Source organism: Hemiscyllium ocellatum, chromosome 46 (assembly GCF_020745735.1).
Source record: "Hemiscyllium ocellatum isolate sHemOce1 chromosome 46, sHemOce1.pat.X.cur, whole genome shotgun sequence".
Lineage (NCBI taxonomy): Eukaryota > Metazoa > Chordata > Chondrichthyes > Orectolobiformes > Hemiscylliidae > Hemiscyllium > Hemiscyllium ocellatum.
The window spans coordinates 14,431,807-14,452,135 of NC_083446.1; the positions used below are offsets into that span (position 1 = coordinate 14,431,807).

The window sequence follows — 20,329 nt, forward strand, 5'->3', positions numbered from 1 at the left end:
CCCTGGTGAGCCATCTCTCCCAACAGGATCCAAAACGGTATACCTGTTTTGGAGGGAGATGACCACAGGAGACACCTGCTCTGCCTTCCTGCTTTTTCTCTACCGTTAGGTCACCCATTTCCTTTCTCCCTCAGCAATCCTGGTCTGTGGTGTGACTAATTCGCTAAAAGTGCTAACCACGACCTCCTTAGTATTGCGGATGCTCTGAAGTGAGTCCATCCGCAGCTCCAGAGCCACCGTGCGGTCTAACAAGAGCTGCAGCTCGCCACATGTCCTGCATGTGAAGGAGTCAGGGACATCAGCCGTTTCCCTGAGCTTCCATATTGAGCAGGAGGAGCATAACACGGGGCTGAGGTCTCCTGCCATTTTTACTCTTAAGCTTAACTTAGTCCGACTATAATATCAAATAATAGATAAGTGAAAAAAGAAGAAAAAAAGAAAATTTTTTACCAATCGCATGATGAAAAGAAGTGGAGGGAAGAGACATAGTAGAGGCAGCTAATCAGATTGTCTCAATCTTAGTAACAAAGGGGCTTCATGAGCTCCTTGCATTTGACATTGAACATGAGGATGGAGGAAATAGGGGAAAGGGAGAGTTCTTCAAAAGAAACTAAGGTGTGAGACAAACAGACCCCAATGTACATATTTCTGCCTATGATGTGATTAATACTGAGTCCAGTCACTGCAATTTCTTATGAACTTGCTGATGTCTCAGAAGAGTAGATGAATGACCAAATCTCTTCCCATATTCTGAGTAACTGAACCATCTCTCCCCAATATGAACTTGTTGCTGGCTGATTGAATCACCTCCCACATTTGCAGCACGTATCCTCCTCTCCCGAGTTAAATGTGTTGGTGTCTAAGGAAGGCACCTATCGTAGAATCATAAAATCCCTACAATGTGGAAACAAGCTATTCGGCTCAACAAGTCCATATCGACCCTCCGAAGAGTAACCCATTCAGACCCATTCCCCCTACCCTATATTTACCCTTGACTCATGCACCTAACCTACACATTCCTGAACACTAGCCAATTCACCTAACCTGTACATATTTGGACCATCAACCTCTTCCCAAACACAGTGAAGGAAACTGCCTCTCCCCAGAGTGAGTTTGCTGAGGTACAGTGAGGTCAGATGATTGCTTGCACCGAATCCGACAACAACAGCAAATTAATAGTCTCCCAGTGAGAATACCCTGATCAAGTCCCCAGAACTTTCACAAAGTCTGACCATTTAAATGGTCTCTCATTACTTGTTTGTTACACTACAACGCGAAGAAAAAGCAGAATTGGACCCTTACTGAGGATACATAATGACAACTAACTGTTTTAAAAGCTGGAGTCGGATACGTTCTTTCGAGCCATGCTAGCAGCAGTTGTCTTTGGGTTGAAACTAAAGAAGCTTCTCAGCAACAGCTTTTGGATTGGTTCAAAGTAACAATTCGACCACCAACTGTGAGGAAATGTACCAGACAGGCTCAGAGACCCCCAGTCACCGGTCAGAAAGTGAGATGCTTCTCCCTCCATGAGTTTGCAAGGATAGTGGGGTCAAGGGTGATTTATTGGAAAGGAGGCATGCAGCAGAGGCAAATGATCCGATTGTCTCAATCTCAGTGACAAAGTAGCTCCACGAGCTCTTCACACTTATTGTCGGAGGTGAGGACAGAGGAAGCAGCGGAAAGGGACAGCTCTTCACAAGGATCCAAACTGGGATAATACGGTGAGCAATTATAAAGACTCAACACAATATGTTTAATTCAAAGTTGATTTACTTGGCTTTTGTGCACAATATTAACCCCTGGAAGTGGGATGACTTTGTGAATAATCACAGAAACAGATCCCAATGAACATGCTTCAGGACTGGATGTGATTACCTGCAAAATCCATCATTGGAGTGACTTGTGAGCTCGCTGGTGTTTCAGAAGACAAGATGACCGAGTGAATTTCTTTCCGCACTCGGAGCAGGTGAACGGTCGCTCCCCAGTGTGAACTCGCTTGTGTGACAGCAGGCTGGATGACTGCGTGAATCCCTTCCCACACAGGGAGCAGGTGAATGGCCTCTCCCCAGTATGAATACGCCGATGTACAGTGAGTTCAGATGATGTCCTGAACCCAGTCCCACAGTGAGAGCACATGAATGGTTTCTCGTCAGTGTGAACACGTTGATGGGACATCAGTTCCTGGGAACTTTTAAAGCACTTCCCGCACTCTGGACATTTGAACGGTCTCTCGTTAGTGTGAACCCGTTGGTGTATCAGCAGGTTGGATAACTGAGTGCATCCCTTCCCACATTCTGAACACGTAAATGGCCTCTCACCGGTGTGAATTCGCTGATGTCTCAGCAAGTTTGACAAGCGAGTGAATCCTTTCTCACATTCGGAGCAGGTGAACGGCCTCTCTCCCGTGTGAATCTGCTTGTGTGTCAGCAGGTTGCAGGAATCAATGAATTTCTTCCCACATTCAGAGCAGATGAACGGTCTCTCCCCTGTGTGAACTCGCTGGTGTCTCAGCAAGCTGGATAACCGAATGAAGCCCTTCCTACACTTGGAGCAGGTGAACGGCCTCTCTCCAGTGTGAATTCGCAGATGTAAAGTGAGTTCAGACGATGATCTGAACCCAGTCCCACAGTGAGAACACTCGAATGGTTTCTCATCAGTGTGAATACGTTGATGGTACATCAGTTCCTGGGAACTTTTAAAGCACTTCCCACAATCTAGGCATTTGAATGGTCTCTCGTCAGTATGAACCCGCTGGTGTATCAGCAGGTTGGATAACTGAGTGCATCCCTTCCCACATTTGGAACACACAAATGGTTTCTCGCCTGTGTGAGCTCGCCGGTGTCTCAGCAGGTTGGATAACTGAGTGAATCCTTTCCCACACTCGGAACAGGTGAACGGTCTTTCCCCAGTGTGGCTACGCTGATGGATTTTCAGGGCAGATGAGTGATTGAATCCTTTCCCACAGTCACCACATTTCCACAGTTTCTCTCCAGTGTTAGTGCATTTGTGTCTTGACAGGCCAGATGATTGGCTGAAGCATCGTCCACAGGCAGTACACGTGAATGGTTTCTCTCCACTGTGAACGTAGCTTTCTCCTTTCATGTTCAAAGGCTGATGAGTTTCAGACTACATTAAATGGAGCAACTCTGTCAGATACTGATATGATGCTTGGTTTCAGTTTCCCAACTGCAAATCCTCCTCTTTAATACTTCTGAAATTAAAACAGAAATGACAGTTAGAGGGAACATGTATAAACACTAAAGCTGATAGTTTTCATTCTTTCATGGAATGTGGACATTCCTGGCAAGGTCAGCATTTATTGCTCATTCCTAATGTAACTGCAGAAGGTGATAATGGGCTGCCTTCTTGAACAACTGCTGTCGGTAAACCCACATTATAAGGGAGGGAATTCCAGGATTTTAACCTGGAGGAATGGCAATATATTTCCCAGTCAGGATGGTAAATAGCTTGGAAGGGTGCTGCCACCTATCTGCTGCCTTTGCTCTTCAAGATGGGAGTTGTTGAGAGTTTGGAAGGTACTGTTTAAGGAGCTTTAGTGAAGTTCTGCAGTGCATCTTGTGGACGGTACACACTGCTGCTTCGGAGCCTGGGCGCGATACAGAGTGGATGTTTACGGATGTTGTATCAGTCATGTGGTGCTCATCAGTTGGATACCTCTGTTCTAGATGGTGTTGAGCTTTTTGAATGTTGTTGGAATTGCACTCATCCAGCCAAGTGGGAATATTCCATCATTTTCCTGACTTGAATCTTATAGATGATGGACAGGCTTTGGGAAGTCAAGAAGTGTGTTACTTGCTGTAGAAATCCCAGACTCTGATCTGCGCTTGTAGCCACAGTATTTGTCTGGCTGGTGCAGCTAGTTTCTCAGAGACTGAGAGTTTTACAGTTTTAAACAGGCCTTTTGGCCCATCTTGTCAATGCCAGTCATCATGCACCTTTCCACTCTCGTCCCATTTTCCAGAACTTGGTCTGTGCTATGGTGCTTCAAGTGATGGGATCTAAAGAACTCCTAAACATTCTGGTAATTTCTACCTCTACCATTCTTTCAGACAGCAAGTGCTAGATACCCACCACAGTCTTGAGTTAAAAAAAACTTCCCTTTAAACCTCCTGCCCTGAACGGATCTCTCTATTCAGAAATTATTCTTGTTAGTAACCTTGTCTGTGTCCCTCATAAATTTTCCCATCTCAATCAGGTCTGCCCTTAGCCTTCGCTGCCCTAAGGAGAACAACTCCTAGCCCATCTAGTCTCTCTTCATAATGCAAATGCAGGCCAATGACAGAAAAGTTAACATGAGAGCAAGATGTCTCATTAAGTAACAACGCCTAATTTTTCATTTCAGCATTTTAGAGCCTTGAAGTCAAAATATTGAATCTAATAATTCCAATACTTTGTCACTGATGGACAGTAGATGACTAGAGCAAGGTCTTGAGTTGAGAAAGTCTATAGCCTTAAAACTTGTCTTTAAACATTTGGACTAACATGTAATGCTGAATTATAGAACACATTTACTGCACTAGAAAATAGAAAGGCATGAAGGCTCAAAAAAAAGGGGAGGGGGAGCTTAAAGACTGCAAAAGATAGAGACACCTGGGCTTACCAAGTGATAACAGAATGCTGTAAGGCAATTCAGAACATTCGCCTTAGCATCAGTGAATCTGTGTGAACAGGACACCATATGATAACATTCACAGCCATTCCTTTGTGAAATTAAGGACAGTGTTTGATTCTGATCCTAAAACGAAATTAGGTACTATCAAAAACTTTGTTATTAACGGTCAGATGTTGTCAATTATTGTATAATGGATTCTTATTACCCCTTGCAAGCAGGGCAGACACAGACAGAAAAAATAACTTTGCTGTTACAAAACCCTGACTTGAGTGTTCAAAAGGACACTAAAGAGAGAGAGACAATTTTAGTGCTGAGGCTGTTGATGCCAGTAGAAAATTAACTCTTAGTGCTTATCTACGATGGATTGAACTTAATTGCATTTTGGGACTTTGATGATATTGAATAGCCATAACCAGTTATTAAATACAAACTCTGTAAAAGGTAATATTGATGAAGCCCTAAGATACGTGCAGACCACTCTACAGACCTTACAGACTGCCCCAATGTTAATTCTGACTAATCAGATCTTACGTCTTATTTGAATTTGAATCACAAACTTGAAAAGAAGGCATGTTTAATTCGAGATCAATTAATCATTTTAAATACAACCTTGCAGTAACATTTCAGCCTCAGGTACAGAATGATTTTGTGCTTAAGATAAAAAGCAGGAATCTGCTCCCAGCTTAAAATTACTCTAAACCCACCATTGAAGAGATTCTGACACAATCTGTCGGGAAGCCATTTTATGGCCAAAAGTTTGCCCTCCTTGCTAAGAAGCCATTTTGTAAAATTGTATCAGACATGCAAGCTGTGCAAGGTTACTTTATGAACTTTCCAATTAGCTCAGACTGATAGGAGTTTATCTCGCTAGTAAGCTGGGTACGTTTGTCCCACCTGATGGAAAGCTCAAGGCCTGTAGGAGTGATCAGTCAAGCACACACAGATCTGTCAATTAACTTTTCTGCCTTACACATTATTGTCTTTCACTGTAATCTGTCTAATTAAGAACATGCAATGTTTTTGTAAACTTCTGTATAAAGGAAGCCACTTTGTAGCAGTACATCGGAGTAGCCTGACGGGGCACTTGAAGAGCTGGTACCCTATTCTCCTAGGTTATTAGAACCTAGCTAGTTTAACTTATAGGTATCAGTGTTATGTTGTAACAGTGATGCTATTAGTGAATAAAGGGGATGACTAAAATTAAACTAAACTGTAAGAGGTTTTTATTCCAGACTTCCAAAGAGTACGATCTCCAGGATGAACCAAGAGAGAGAGGCTTACAGGTCTGAGTCCACAAGGGATTCCCTGGCTGTCTCAAATCTGTACTACCTCTAATTCTACTTCTGGGCCAGAAGTTCAAATCCCTCATGCCCCAGAGGTGTGTCATAAGGCATCCAAACAGGTTGATTAAAAATAACATGGACCAACAGGGTGGGAATTGGCCAGATTGAATTTCTCCCACTTTATGTGGACTGGACAAACCTCAGCAACTTTTTTTCATGGCTGGTTAGATTCCTGTATTCGTTATAAGAATTGTCGCTGTTCTGGAACAGATTAAGCTAGGAGACAGTTAGTACTATCTGAAGAAATATTGTTTGAACACTGTATAAGCCCATAGTCTTTGCAACCGCCAGTGCCTTCAACAATTTTTTGATACTATGTGGATTGAATCTAATTGGGTGAAGACTGGTACCTGGAAATTTGAGAATATCAACAAGAGGCTGAGATGGACCACACTCTCTACCTTTGACTGATGATACTTGTGAATACTCCTCAAATCATGTTTTTTTTTCTATCTATCTTTGAGCTATCAGCAAATATACTTTCCATATCTTCAGTCTCTTTGTCCACATTAGTTACATAAATTATGTTGAGGAATCTGGGTGTCCTGGTATGTTACTGTTTACTGCAAGCTACGACACTGGCATCTAACATTTGCAAATGTGTTGCTGGTCAAAGCACAGCAGGCCAGGCAGCATCTCAGGAATAGAGAATTCGACGTTTCGAGCATAAGCCCTTCATCAGGATTTGAAGGGCTTATGCTCGAAACGTCGAATTCTCTATTCCTGAGATGCTGCCTGGCCTGCTGTGCTTTGACCAGCAACACATTTGCAGCTGTGATCTCCAGCATCTGCAGACCTCATTTTTTAATCTAACATTTGCACCCAAGTACACAGGCATCTGGTTTCACTACAGCATTGATCCTAACATAAAGTGTGGAATTACGACCAAGGATCAAGTGTAAGCCATTTCGATTCTGTTTTGCTCTTCAATAATATAATGATTGATTTGATTTTAACTTCAACTTTGGCACGTCCCTAATAATCCTACATCATTCAAAACGTGGAGTGAGAATTACTCCCCTCGTTACCATACTTCAGGCAGTATTTCACACGAGTTGAGTGTCATTAAGTCTTGTCAGACCCGGCTCAAGGGAAATCTGACAATATCAACCATCTACAAAGAGACTACAACAACTTTCCCGGTGGCATTTTGCCCCCTACAAATATGGCCCCCGCGCGTGCAGCGATTGATGCTGCCTTTATAAATATGCACGTGCACCAATCTGCCCCCTAAAAACATGGCGGCCGTAAAAGCGGCCCCCACCGACTGCCACCCAGCGGCCAAGGCGTCGTAAACGCGGCACCGCGTGACTCATATTTGTGGTTTGAAGCCCACACTGGTTATATACAAAGAAGTCTCTCTGATCAGTCACCTCCATTGACCTTACTCACCCGATGTATCTCGCCACTGCTCTGGTTACAAATAACCTACTCTTCTGGTTAGTGTCTGGTACTGCGCACGCTCCAGGAGGAAAGGTATTGCACATGCTCCGGCGAGAGCCAGATAATGCGCTTGCGCAAGAATCTTGTGTGAAGTTGGAGGTTACTCTCTGTTGAAGCGCTTGTTAACTCCAAAATAATGTTTTTTTCCCTGATCCCATAACAATGTGTACCATAGATATAAAATGATTAAGTCAATGAATATAGCAAGCAAATGCATGAGATTTGTGTTGTAATTCTATAGTGGATGTGGTGAATAACACAGAGAAAAAAATTCCCTCATGTCAGATGTAAACAGACTGATGGAGTTATGTGAGGTTTTCTCCCATTTAGGGAACACTCAAACCCTTTCTCACCTTAACCATCGACTATCAAATCCTTGGAATTTTTAAACTGGAGGAATGACAGGGGCAAAAGTTGAACAGGTCTTTTTTGCACAGGTAAATATCTGAACAATCTCCCTCAGTGTTACGATGAGGAGGTGCCATTATTAGACTGGGGTGGGCAAAGTTAAAAATCACACTAGACGAGGTTACAGTCCAACAGGTTTATTTGGAAGTACTCGCTTTCAGAGCACTGATCCTTCATCAGGTAGTGGGACAGGATCATAATTTATAGCTCAAGATGTTGTGCTCCTACACCTCTGGCTACCTGACAAAGGAGCAGCACTCCAAAAGCTAGTACTTGCAAATAAACATGTTGGACTATAAGCTTGTGGTTGTGCGATCTTTAACTTTGTCTCTCAGTGTGACAGTGCAATCCTGTCAGTAAGTGGGTTGACTGAGTGAATCGATTTACATATTCTCTGGGTAACAGTCCTATTCTAGTAAGGTGCAAATACAGAATTCAAGAAGGACTGTGACGGTCTTGAGCAGTTTCACCAAGGAACTGAGGAGATATTGGAGGATTTTGCAGGGTTAAACGTGGATAAATTCCCAGGTCCAGCTGAGTTGTCTCCCAGGTTGTTGTGGAAGGTGAGGAATGAAATTACACGTGCTCTGTCCCAAAGGTTTACTTTCTCCCTAGCCAAAAGAGAGATGCTAGAGGACTGGAGGGAAGCTAATTTAGTTCCACTTTTTAAGAAGGGTGGTAGACATGAACCAGGGAATTACAGTCCAGTGAGTCTCACATCAGTGGTCAAGAAACTGTTGAAAACTGTGAAGGAGGGAATTAATTGCCATTTGTCAAGGCAAGGTTTGATTCAGAATAATCAGCATGAAACTTTCTCAGAGGAAGGTCATAAAGTTACAGTCATAGACGTGTACAGCATGGAAACAGACCTTTTGATCCAACTTATCCATACCGACCCAGATATCTTAAATTAATCTAGTCCCATTTGCCAGCATTTGACCCTTATCCTCCAGACCCTTCCTATTCATATACCCATCCTTCTGCATTTTAACTGTTGCAATTGTACCAGCCTCCAACACTTCCTCTGGCAGCTCATTCCGTACTCACACCAACCCTCTGCGTGGAAAGAGTTGTCTCTTAGATTCCTTTTCAGTCTTTCCCTTCTCACCTTAAACCTATACCCTCTAGTAGACTGCCCTACCCTGGGGAAAAGACCTTGACTCTTCCCCCTATCCATAACCCCCCACCATGATTTTACAAATATTTAAGTCATGCCGAATATGTCTGATTAAATGTTTTGAGGAGGTATTCGGGTGTGCAGATGAGAATAATGAAGTTAATATAGTTAAATGGATTTCAGCAAAGTCTTTGACTTAGAAACATAGAAAATAAATGTAGATATGGTCCATGTGGCTGTTCAATTCTGTACTACCATTCAATATGATTGTGGCTGATCATACAATTTCTCTCCATACCCCCTGATCCCTTTAGCTGGAAGGGTCACAACCAGCTCCCTCCTGAATATATCTAATGAACTTGCCCCAATAGAATTCTACAGGTTCACAACTCTCTGAATGAAGAAATTCTTCCTCATCTCAGTTCTGAATGGCTTACCTCTTATTCTAAGACTGTGACCCCCTATTTCTGGACTTCCCCAATGTTGGAAACATTCTTCTCACACTCAGCCTATCCAGTCCCATCAGGATTTTATATGTTTCTATGAGATCCCTTCCCCCCCCCACCTCAATTCTTCTAAATTCCAGTGAATACAAGCCCAGCCGATCCAGCCTTTCTTCATATGTCAGTCCTGCCATCCTGGGAATCAGTCTTGTGAACCCTTACTGAACTCTCTCAATAGCAAGAATGTCCTTCCTCAGACTAGGAGACCAAAACTGTACACAATACTCAACGTGTGGTCCCACCAAGGCCCTGTATAACTGCAGCAAGACATCTCGACTCCTGTACTCAAATCCTCTCACTGTGAAGGCCAGCTTTCTTTACTGCCTGCTGTATCTGCATGCCAATCTTCAGCAACTGTTCCACAACTGCACCTCACCAACACAGGTCCCACAGAAAAGCCCATGAGATTCATGGTAACTTGGCAAGTTGGATTCAAAATTAATTTGGTGGTACGGGACAGAAGCCTGTTTGTTTGACTGGATGAAGGGCTTTTGCCCGAAAAGTCGATTTTCCTGCTCCTTGGACGCTGTCTGACCTGCTGTGCTTTTCCCACACCACTCTAATCTTGACTGGAACCCAGTGTCGAGTGACATACCACAAGGATCAGTGCTGGGTCCCTTTGTGATATATATAAAGGACTTATAAGAAAATGTGGGGGCAATGGTAAGTAAGTTTGCAGGTGACATGAAGACTGGCAGGGTGGTTGGTAGGGAGGAAGAAGGTCTTAGGTTCCAGGAGGATAATGAAGGATTGGTCAGATAAGCAGACCAACAGTAGATGGAATGTAACCATGAAAACCGTGAGTTGATGCACTTTGGAAATAACAAGTCAAGGGAGTACTCAATGAATGTCAGGACACTAGGAAGTTCAGAGGAACAGAGGGATTTTGCATGCTTGTCCACAGATCTCCAAGGTCAGCAGGATAGGTTAAGGCATACATTTCCCTTTATCAGTCAAGGCATAGGTTATAAGAACAGGGAGGTTATGTTGGAGCTGGATGAAACCTTAGTTGGACCACAGCTGAAGTACTGTGTGCAATCTGATCACCACATCATGGAGGGATGTGATTGCACGGGAGGTGGGGCACATGAGATTCCAAGGCTGTTGCCTGGGATGAAGAGTTTAGTCATGAAGAGAGGCTGGAAAAGCTCAGGTTGTTTCCTTCAGAGCAACGGAGGCTAAGAGGGTGTTGATTGAAGTGTATAGTATTATAAGGGGCAGTGATAGGGTTGATAGAAAGCACCCATTCCCTTAGTTGAAGGGTCAGTAACAAGGATGCATAACGTTAAGGTAAAAGGCAGGAGGGTTTAAAGGGGATTTGAAGAAATGTTCTTCACCCTGAGGGCGGTGGGAATCTGGAAGGTTTTGCCTTGGAGGGCAGTTAATTTGGGAAATCTCAACTGATAAACAGTACTTGGATGAGAGCTTGAAATGTCATAACATTGAAGGCTATGGACCAACTGCTAGAAAATAGGACTTGTTTGGATTGAGAGTAGTTTTTGGTGCTGCAGACTTGATGGGCTGCTCTGTACGATTCTATGATGTAGCTGTGAATTTATAACTCACAGCAGCCTTTCAAGCTTTTGAGGTAATGAGCTCCATATTCTCAAGGTTCTCAGGTTAAAGAAAAGGCAAAATGGCCGCCACTGTGAGACAAGTTAGGAAGTTGAAATTTCATGCTTAATTTTGTTGTTGTTATCACAATTGAAGCGTATTCGTAGATTATTCAAAATCTGTTTAACTGTAAGTGAAATAGCTTTTCATACTGGAATAACATATGACTCTGCTTAGCCTCACTTAACAGTGCAATGCACTATGGGATTGTGAACAGAATGAAGGGAACACATAAGTATGTGTAAATTGCAAGACTAGTTAGAGATCTGGGTTTACCTCATTTCCATTTCACAAAGCCTGGTTATGAGAACTTGCAACCTTCAAGTTTAAATGAGTGGGGTTTACATTTCCTCGCTTGTTCAGTCCTCACTGAGAGAAAACGGTGTTATCAACAGAGGAAGACTGGGAGAGTTACAACAGAGAGCCAACAGGAGACGATTGTCTGTCAGTCCTGCACTCTAAACAGAGAAAACCTTAACGGCTATGTTGGACTGCAGAGAGAATTCAAACGTAATTTGTCCTTTGTAAAGGAAGAACCAACTACGTGAAAAGCCAAGTTTGCAGTTCGAGAAAGATATCAGTTATTGTTTTTCCACAGTTTTGTTGCAGAAAGTAGTCAGCAGAGTTAGCTCGGAAGCTATCAGAATGCATTTACATGTCTGTTGGCAGCATATCTGAGCTGAGGCATTCACATTTGTGAAATTAAGGTTGCTTCGCCTAAAAATATTATCTCAGAGAAACCCTGTTCTCTCAGTTGTGTGTGTGTGTGTGTGTTTATTAATATTTCAAGCCTCAGGTTAACTGCTGTATTATGATTTGTTTTATATTTTGATGTCCCTGTGGTGTTATTTCACACAGTGGAGATGGTGGCGTGCAGATAAAGCTGGGCTCTTGCTGTGTAATTTTGCTGCAAAATGCTCCAACTCCCCCTTCCAGCTAACCTCTCTTTCATCCCAAAGAACTTCTGTTTGGAAAGATGCCATGTGAAGATCCAAAATGTCTGGGGCCAGGAAAGCCTTGAACAAGAACAACCTGCTCTTAGGGTTTAGAAAAGATTTACAAGGATGTTGGAGGCTTTGAGCTATAGGGAGAGGTTTAATAGGCTGGAGCTGTTTTCTCTGGAGTGTCGGAGGCTGAGGGGTGACCTTATAGAGGTTTATAAAATCATGAGGGGAATGGCTAGGGTAAATACATAAGGTCTTTTTCCTGGGGTGGGGGAGTTCAGAACTAGAGGGCATACGTTGAAGGTGAGAAAGGAAAGATATAAAAGGGACCTAAAGGGCAACTTTTTAATGATTAAGGTGGTGTGTCTATGGAGTCGAGAGTGTGGTGCTGGAAAAACACAGCAGGTCAGGCAGCATCCGAGGAGCAGGAGAATCGACATTTCGGGTAAAAGCCCTTCATCAGGTATGTGTTCGGAAATGAGCTGCCAGACAAAGTGGTGGAGGCTGATACAGTTGCAAGATTTAAAAGGCATCTGGATGGACGTATGAAGAGGAAGGATTGAGAGGGATATGGGCCAAATGCTGGCAAATGGGACTAGATTAGGTTGGGATATCTGGTCGGCATGGACAAGTTGGACCGAAGGGTCTGTTTCCTTGCTGTACATCTCAATGACTCTGTAACAGGAAGGAACAAACATGGAAGAGCAGTTTTTCTGTAAACTGGCTTTTTTTTAAACTTGTCGTACCTGAAGAAAACAAAATGCGTTTGGTTAGTGAAATTTTTGTCTGGCAGTTCACTTCTGCAACAGCGTGTGTTCATGGTTTGTGGGTATCTCATCATTTCGAATTTTACTTCTCAAGATTGTGCCTTGACCGAATGTATAAGGACATCTCTGAATCTCACTCTGTAAACATACTTATGTCTTTGTGTTAGACCGCCAGTGAAGCCATGTTCTGAAGTAGGATCCCAAGATTAGAATATGATTCCAACCAGATAATCTGTTTAGTCATGTCTTTGTGAGATAAATATTGAGCAATTCACCAACATCTCCTGATGTTTGGAAATAACATTATGAATGATCAATGGAGAGAGCTTCCTTTAATGCTCAATTCAATTCTTCAGATTTTATAAGGCCATTTCCAACAAATCTCCGAATCTTGAGAAAGGAATCTCCTTACTGACTTCTCACCTACCCAGCTATTTCTGAGCTCCAGCAGGTACAAATGTCACCGACTCACCCTTTCCTCATCAGATAATATGTCCATTCCAACCGTTAGTTGAATATTCTCTGAACTGCTTCCGATAGATTCCCTTAAATAAAGATGCCAATACTTCCAGTATTCCAGGTGCCCTTTACAGCTGAAGCATAATCTCTTCAATTTTGTATTTAATTTCCTTTGTAATAAACAATAACATTGTTTGAACTTTCCCAAACATTTGCTGTACCTGTATATCAACATTTTGCAATTTATGCAGGACACCCAGATCTTTCAGGATATGTTTCTCAACCCCATTCTCCTGCCTTCTCCCCATAACCCCCTCATTAATCAAGAACCTATTGCCTTGGGGAAAATCACCAGCCTCGGAGTCAGAGTCAGGGTTCAATGACAGAGTTTATTGGTCAAGGAAATATCGGAGCTCTAGGGAGAGAAAGACACCAACAGCACAGTGATCAGCTACGAGTCTTCTCTCAACCCAGAGCACATGTCAAGATACTTTTATACATTTTGTAATAATAGGTCAGTGATGAGGTTATTTGTAACATGGTTTGTTTATGGTAATCATTGTAGAATCGTTAATAGTTTTGGTGCAGTCATTGTCAGTTCCAGTGCGGCCTTTGTTAATTTCAGCACATTACTTGTCAGTTTTAGAACAGACATTGTCAGATTACTGCAGCCCTAACTATTAGGATTTCGTATTGAGTCTGTATCGAGCTGTTAGCATTTCAGTCAAAGGTTGGCTGGACCCGGACTCTCCAGCAGGCAGTGTACGCTACTCATGTGTACTCTCTCCCCCACCCACCTTAAACTAATCAACTAAGTTGGGAGTTCATTGTACTGGCATTCTGGTGGCCCCAGGCAGTGTCTGTATTCACTCTGCTGTCTTTCTCCATATTGTGGTGCGTTAGCCATCTTGTGTGTCAGGTGGCCAACTGATGGCTCGGTGGCCATCTTGTGTGTCCGTGTGCCTAGTGTCACCCTGCCCTGTGCCATCTTCGACTTCACTCTCCCCTTTGTGATCAAGGAGGCGACTTCGGAGATCTCCCACAGACCACCCAGTTCACATGTAGAGGTAGGTCATCTCTAGGAGCTCCTCGTTCCGAGGGGTATCATGGAGTGCCAATTTCATTGGGGGCTGTTCCGTGATGACACTCGCTGCTGGTACAGTTCTGGTCAGTAGCATCTTACAGTAAAAAGTGAGGTCTGCAGATGCTGGAGATCTGAGCTGAAAATGTGTTGCTGGTTAAAGTGCAGCAGGTCAGGCAGCATCCAAGGAACAGGAAATTCGACGTTTCGGGCACAAGCCCTTCATCAGGAATCAGGAATTCAGTAGCATCTTACAGCACCAAGGCCCACACAGAATACCAGCATAAGTGCAATGAGGAGAACTATCCCATTTGCTAAATAGAGTCCCCAATTTTGCCAGCTGTCTGTAATTGTGGCTCCCTGTCGAAAATTATCTAGCTCTGGTCTCGGATATTCTTGATGGCTTCTATAACGTTAAAAGAGGCATCAATAATATGGGTGATATAATTGTCACCAACAGTTGTATAAACTCCCCCATGCTGTGCTAATTGATAATCCACCACGTAATGCGTCTGCTGTGTGTCGATTCTGAGTTCAGCCAGCTCTGTATTAATTGTTTCCAGGGCTTTTGAGGTATTATTGCCTAAGGCCAGATACAAGATAATTTTGATTCTTAGTGCTGACAACCTCTACTATGTCCCCCAAAGATAAAGAATCCATATCCCAATGATGACCCCAAAGTGGTGGGGACCTGCTGGTCAGCACGGAACTCCTGACTGATGGAGCAGGTCACTATCTTTCTCTGAATATATCCCCCACTGGGGCATGGTACAGTAAGAGGTGCAATTACCCCTACTGCAAACAGGTTTGGGAAGTCTGGTGTGTCTGTGGCATAAGTCCCCCTAAACAGAAAAACAAATCCCTTTACCGTTGCTAACATACATTGTCCTGTCCTTCCATCTGTCTATCCACCCATATCGCCCCTGATCCCCTGGGCACTCCCTCCCCGGCTGGTAAGAACGGGTATGTCAATGTGGCAGAGCTGACATGGGTGCCTTTGCACTGACCACATAAGAATTGTCTGCCCGCAGTCACATTCAAGCATGTCTGCTTGCTGCAGGTGTAGGGTAACTATTCCCCTGTGCTTGTGTACAGTGCTGATAAGTGCACTGTGTCTGGATGCATGAGTCATGTTTTTGGGAATCAGGGTGTAAAAGCATCCCCATCCCTGACCTGCTGTGCTTTAACCAGCAACACATTTTCAGCTCTGATCTCCAGCATCTGCAGACCTCACTTTTTACTGGGTAATTACAGGGTTTGAAACAGGTGTTCCCTTCCCTCGGCTGAGGGACCCGGCCCCATGGGCCGATGGTCCTGTCCAGCTGCACACATCTACCCTGACATCCCTGTTTGTGTTTCCCTATCTGCCCCTGACACAGCACTCCTGAAGTGTCCACTGCATACAGTTCATAAGGGCTCAACACCGGGGTGGCCGCAAATAGGGATTATACTGATCCCACCAGTTCCCGTGCATACTTAGGTGGGTTTTATAGAAGAGGTTATCTTCAAATCCTGACACTTAAATACATACAGGTATATACATTTTGCAGTTAAATAAAGTTATCAGTCACAGTCTTTGTTTTCGTCCAGAGGTGCAGTCGTGCTTCTGGGTGGTTTGTTCTGTTGTGTTGTCAGTACTCCCCCCGGGATGACCACCATCCCTGTCTGCACCTGGGGAATGGTCAATGACATTAGTTTGGTCACAGGAGTCTTTAAACGGTGTTAGTTGGGGCCAGTACTTCCATGTGCCTTTCCCTTTAATATCCCCACTTATTACAACATCGTATGGCCCATTCCATTTTGGGGCAAAGCCTGGTCTGTCAGGCAATACTCACACTCGGACATCGCTTCCCGATGCTAGGACCTCAGGGAAGATTTTGACTTCCCCTGCTTTGTCCTTTTTGTCCTGTTTATCAATTACAGATTTCCACATCCCTTTCAATTGGGCAGTAAATTCTCTCACATATTGCCAAATTTTGTCTTTGATGGACCCACAGCGGTGCTACCTGTGATTATTGTTTCTGGCAATTGCATTGCTCACCCGGATATTAATTCATATGGTGTTATCCCAGTTGCCTGATTCATGGTGGCTCTTAATCTTATTATTATGGCTGGCAGCACTTCAGCCCATCTTCTGCCTGAGGTTGGTATAGCCTTAGCTAAAGTAATTTTGAATGCCATCACTGAGCTCTGGGGTGACAGGGAATTTGAGATTTTTGTCTAATGCCATGTGATTGGCAGACAGTCTTCATGACCTTCCCTGTAAAATGTGTCCCTTGGTCAGAGTTGATCTGGAGGGTTACGCCCACCTCGGGATGACCTCCTCCACCAATATTGTGGCTACAGTGGATGTGGTGCAGCTTTTGGGTAGGAATGCTTCTACCCACCAGGTAAATTGGTCTATGATGACCAGGCAGGACCTTTTCCCACGGAGGGTGGTAGTAGCCCTGTAAGATCTATTTGAAGGTGTCCCCAGGGTCCCCTAGGTTTGGATAGGTGTCCCATCCTAACTTTTATGAGTCTCCCTGGGTTATGTTGTGCACAAACCATGCATCTGTAGCAGTACTTGGCCACATCTCCTCCCACTCCCTTCTACCACCACTCTCTCTCTAGGCTTGCTCTCATGGCCTCTCTATCTGTATGGGAGAGCCCGTGGTGCAGTTCAAGTAATATGTTGTGTATACGTGCTGGTGCCAACACTTTGTCTGCTTATCTGCAAACACCATCCTCCCTTTTGACTGCTGCCTGCAGTCTCCATTGCTCTCTCTCTTCCTGCAGGGTGTCCTGTAGCTGCAGAATTTGGATAGCGTCTTTTGCTATTTCAATAGAGGCTATTGCAGCTTCGTCAATGGCTTTTTGTTCTGGGGCTTTCTGAGCTGCTCGGTCTGCTGCCTGGCTTCCTTTGAATTTTAGCAAACTTGGAATCTCTTTTGCTGGGTCCTTTTGATGGATTTTTATTTTTATTACTGCAGCCTCTTTGGGCTGTTCACTGGCACACAATAGTGCCTGAATTCATATTTGGTGTCTGATAGGGGCTCCCCCTGCAGTGGTGAACCCTCTTCTACCCCATGCCACCATGTAGTCATGGACTACACCAAAGGCATATTGACTGTCCGCATATAGATTCACAGTTTTTGCTTTTGCTGGTTGCAGTGCTTTGGTGAGTGCTACCAGTTCTGCTGCCTGGGCAGACTGACTTCCATCAATCCTCCTGAACATAACTGTTCCTAACTTATCATTCACTACAGCCCACCCTGTTCAGGACGACCCTGCTACGTATTTTCATGACCCGTCCACGAAAAGTGTCTCCTCGGCTGTGTCTTTTACTTACCCCCAATCCTCATCCCCATCTATATCCCCGCAGTTGTGCAGTTCCCCTGTGTCTAGAATTCCCTCAGCTGGGTTTTCTCCCGTATCCCTAACTATTACCACGGACCGACTTGATAAATGACTGCCTCCCACTTTGCCCCTTTCATATTGGAGACGGCCCTCAGTTTCCCCGTGATTAGCATCTCTACTGGGTATGATTAGAGTGGGAGGGTGACATTCCCTGTCATTACTCTGGGCTCGCTAACCCTAATGGTCCAAGCAGCGCAGTCTAAGGCTGCTATGCACCTAGGCAACCCAGTGACTCCTGGCCCTTCTGTAGTTGAGTCATACCCTACAGGCCTTCTCCTGGTGTTGGGTGACCACTGCAGAGTAAAACCCTCCCTCATTATTACAATGGATGTGAAAATCCTTGCTGGGATCTGGTGGCCCTAGCTCGGGGGCTGATATGAGCCAAGTTTTAAGCTGACTGTATGCCTCCTCCTGTTTTGGCCCCCAGGTTACAGGTTCCAAGGCGGACTTGCCTCCTTTAATTAATCTCTGGAGCGGTTCAGCCAATTTTGTGAACTCGAGTATAAAGTTCCGATAGTAGTTGAGTAGTCTCAAGACCTTTCTGACTCCTCCGATAGCCAAGTTCCGTAGCCATGAGGACCAGCTCAACCGTGACCTTGGGTTTATGTCACGCTACGTGTAACCCTACACTGTTCTGTATCTGTAAAATCTTCCTTACTGTCCTGTTTGACATCATCACCTTGATAACTTATGATCTATTTACCTTTGTTAGTTTGTACAGTTTTGGATTACTTATTACTTTGGTTACACCCTCGGCATGCAACTTGTGTAACTATCATGTCATTGCAGCCATTTGGTTGTCTCCAGCACCACCATATTCTGAATTTTTTTGTAATTATCTTTCTGCCTCAACTAATCGGATTATAGGTCACCTTTCTATTGATGTTGACACTTTGCTCACACCATCTGACGCTTTTGATCACCTGCAGAGACTTATTATTCAGCCTGTCGACCTCCACTCACACCATTTGTGTGGTCTTTTGATCTTACTGCATATAAATTCACTGAAGATTAGATTAGATTACTTACACTGTGGAAACAGGCCCTTCGGCCCAACAAGTCCACACCGACCCACCAAAGCGCAACCCATCCATATCCCTACATTTACTCCTTACCAAACACTACGGGTAATTTAGCATAGCCAATTCACCTGACCCGCACATCTTTGGACTGTGGGAGGAAACCAGAGCACCCGGAGGAAACCCACGCAGACTCGGGGAGAACGTACAAACTCCACACAGTCAGTCACCTGAGGCCAGAATTGAACCCAGGTCTCTGGCGCTGTGAGGCAGCAGTGCTAACCACTGTGCCGCCCATATTCTGTGCCTGTGAGCTTCTCTTCACTTCACCTGATGAAGGAGCAGCACTCCGAAAGTTTGTGATTTCAAATAAACCTGTTGAACTATAACCTGGTGCTGTGTGATGACTGATCTTGTCCACCCCAGTCCAATGCCAGAACCTCCACATCTCTGATCATGAATACTTGACGCTCTTCTAAATAAGTTTCCAAATTTGCAAAATTAGTCTTTGTATTATTCAGGGATCATAATTTCCCTTACATTCTCAAAACATTTCTCAGTTAGAACATTACAGTGGAGTACTGGCCCTTTGAGTCTCAATGGTGCGCCAACCTGTGGAACCAATCTGAAGCCCATCTAACCTACACTATTCCATTTTCATTCATATGTCTATGCAATGACCATTTAAATGCCCTTAACATTGGTGAGTCTACAACTGTTGCAGGCAGGACATTCTGCACCCCTACTACTCTGAGTAAAGAAACTACCTCTGGCATCTGTCATCCCTCAATTTAAAGCTATGTCCCTTTGTGCTAGCCATCACCATCGGAGGAAAAAGGCTCTCACTGTCCAGTCTATCTAACCCTTTGATTATCTTGTATGTCTCAGTTAAGTCACCTCTCAACCTTCTTCTCTCTGACAAAAACAGCCTCAAGTCCCTCAGCCCTTTCCTCATAAGACTTCCCCTCCAGCCCAGGCAACATCCTAGTCCATCTCCTCTGAACTCTTTGCAAAGCTTCCACATTCTTCCTATAATGCAGTGACCAGAACTGTATGCAGAGAGAGGCCCCACCAGAGTTTTGTACAGCTGCAGCATGACTCATGGCTCTGAAACTCAAACCCTCTACCAATAAAAGTTAACACACCGTACGCCGCCTTAACAACCCTATCAAGCTGGATGGCAACTTTCAGGGATCTGTGTACAAGGACACAGAGATCGCTCTGCTCAAGTTGACTGATCCTAGAATGTGTCTTTCTCCCTTAAAAATTCTATAAATATCTGATTAAGTTTCTTTCTTGTACACCTAAATTTCAATTAATGCGGAGTTTCCTGACACCTCTGATATGGAAAGTTCTACTCACAGACTTTGTGAAAACACTTGCCAGTAAAAAAAATGGTGGTGCTCAAATCAGCAATAAATCTGAGTGACTGGAATGGAAGGACTTCATTGGCAGTACTCGTTGGGATAGGGGGATGATTCTCACTTTAGGGGCTGTACAGGACAGACATGTGGGATGTGCAGAGTTCAAATCCTGGACAAGCCCCCATTGACTGTATTTATTCTGGGTGGCTCAATGGTTAGCACTGCTGCCTCACAG

General features: G+C 44.1%; 1 protein-coding gene across 3 annotated transcripts in view; it reads right to left on the bottom strand.

Moving 5' to 3' along the window:
• Positions 1-20,329, bottom strand: part of LOC132836264 (gastrula zinc finger protein XlCGF26.1-like) — a 155,716-nt gene that overhangs the window by 65,905 nt on the left and 69,482 nt on the right. For 2 of the 3 annotated variants that reach the window (XM_060855629.1, XM_060855631.1), the window contains one exon: positions 1,876-3,211. In XM_060855629.1, coding sequence (XP_060711612.1) covers positions 1,888-3,102 — 1,215 coding nt within the window. In that variant the 5' untranslated portion in view covers positions 3,103-3,211 and the 3' untranslated portion in view covers positions 1,876-1,887. Of the gene's footprint in view, positions 1-1,875; positions 3,212-7,368; positions 7,429-20,329 lie in introns of those variants that run through there. The other variant, XM_060855630.1, reaches the window with a different exon arrangement.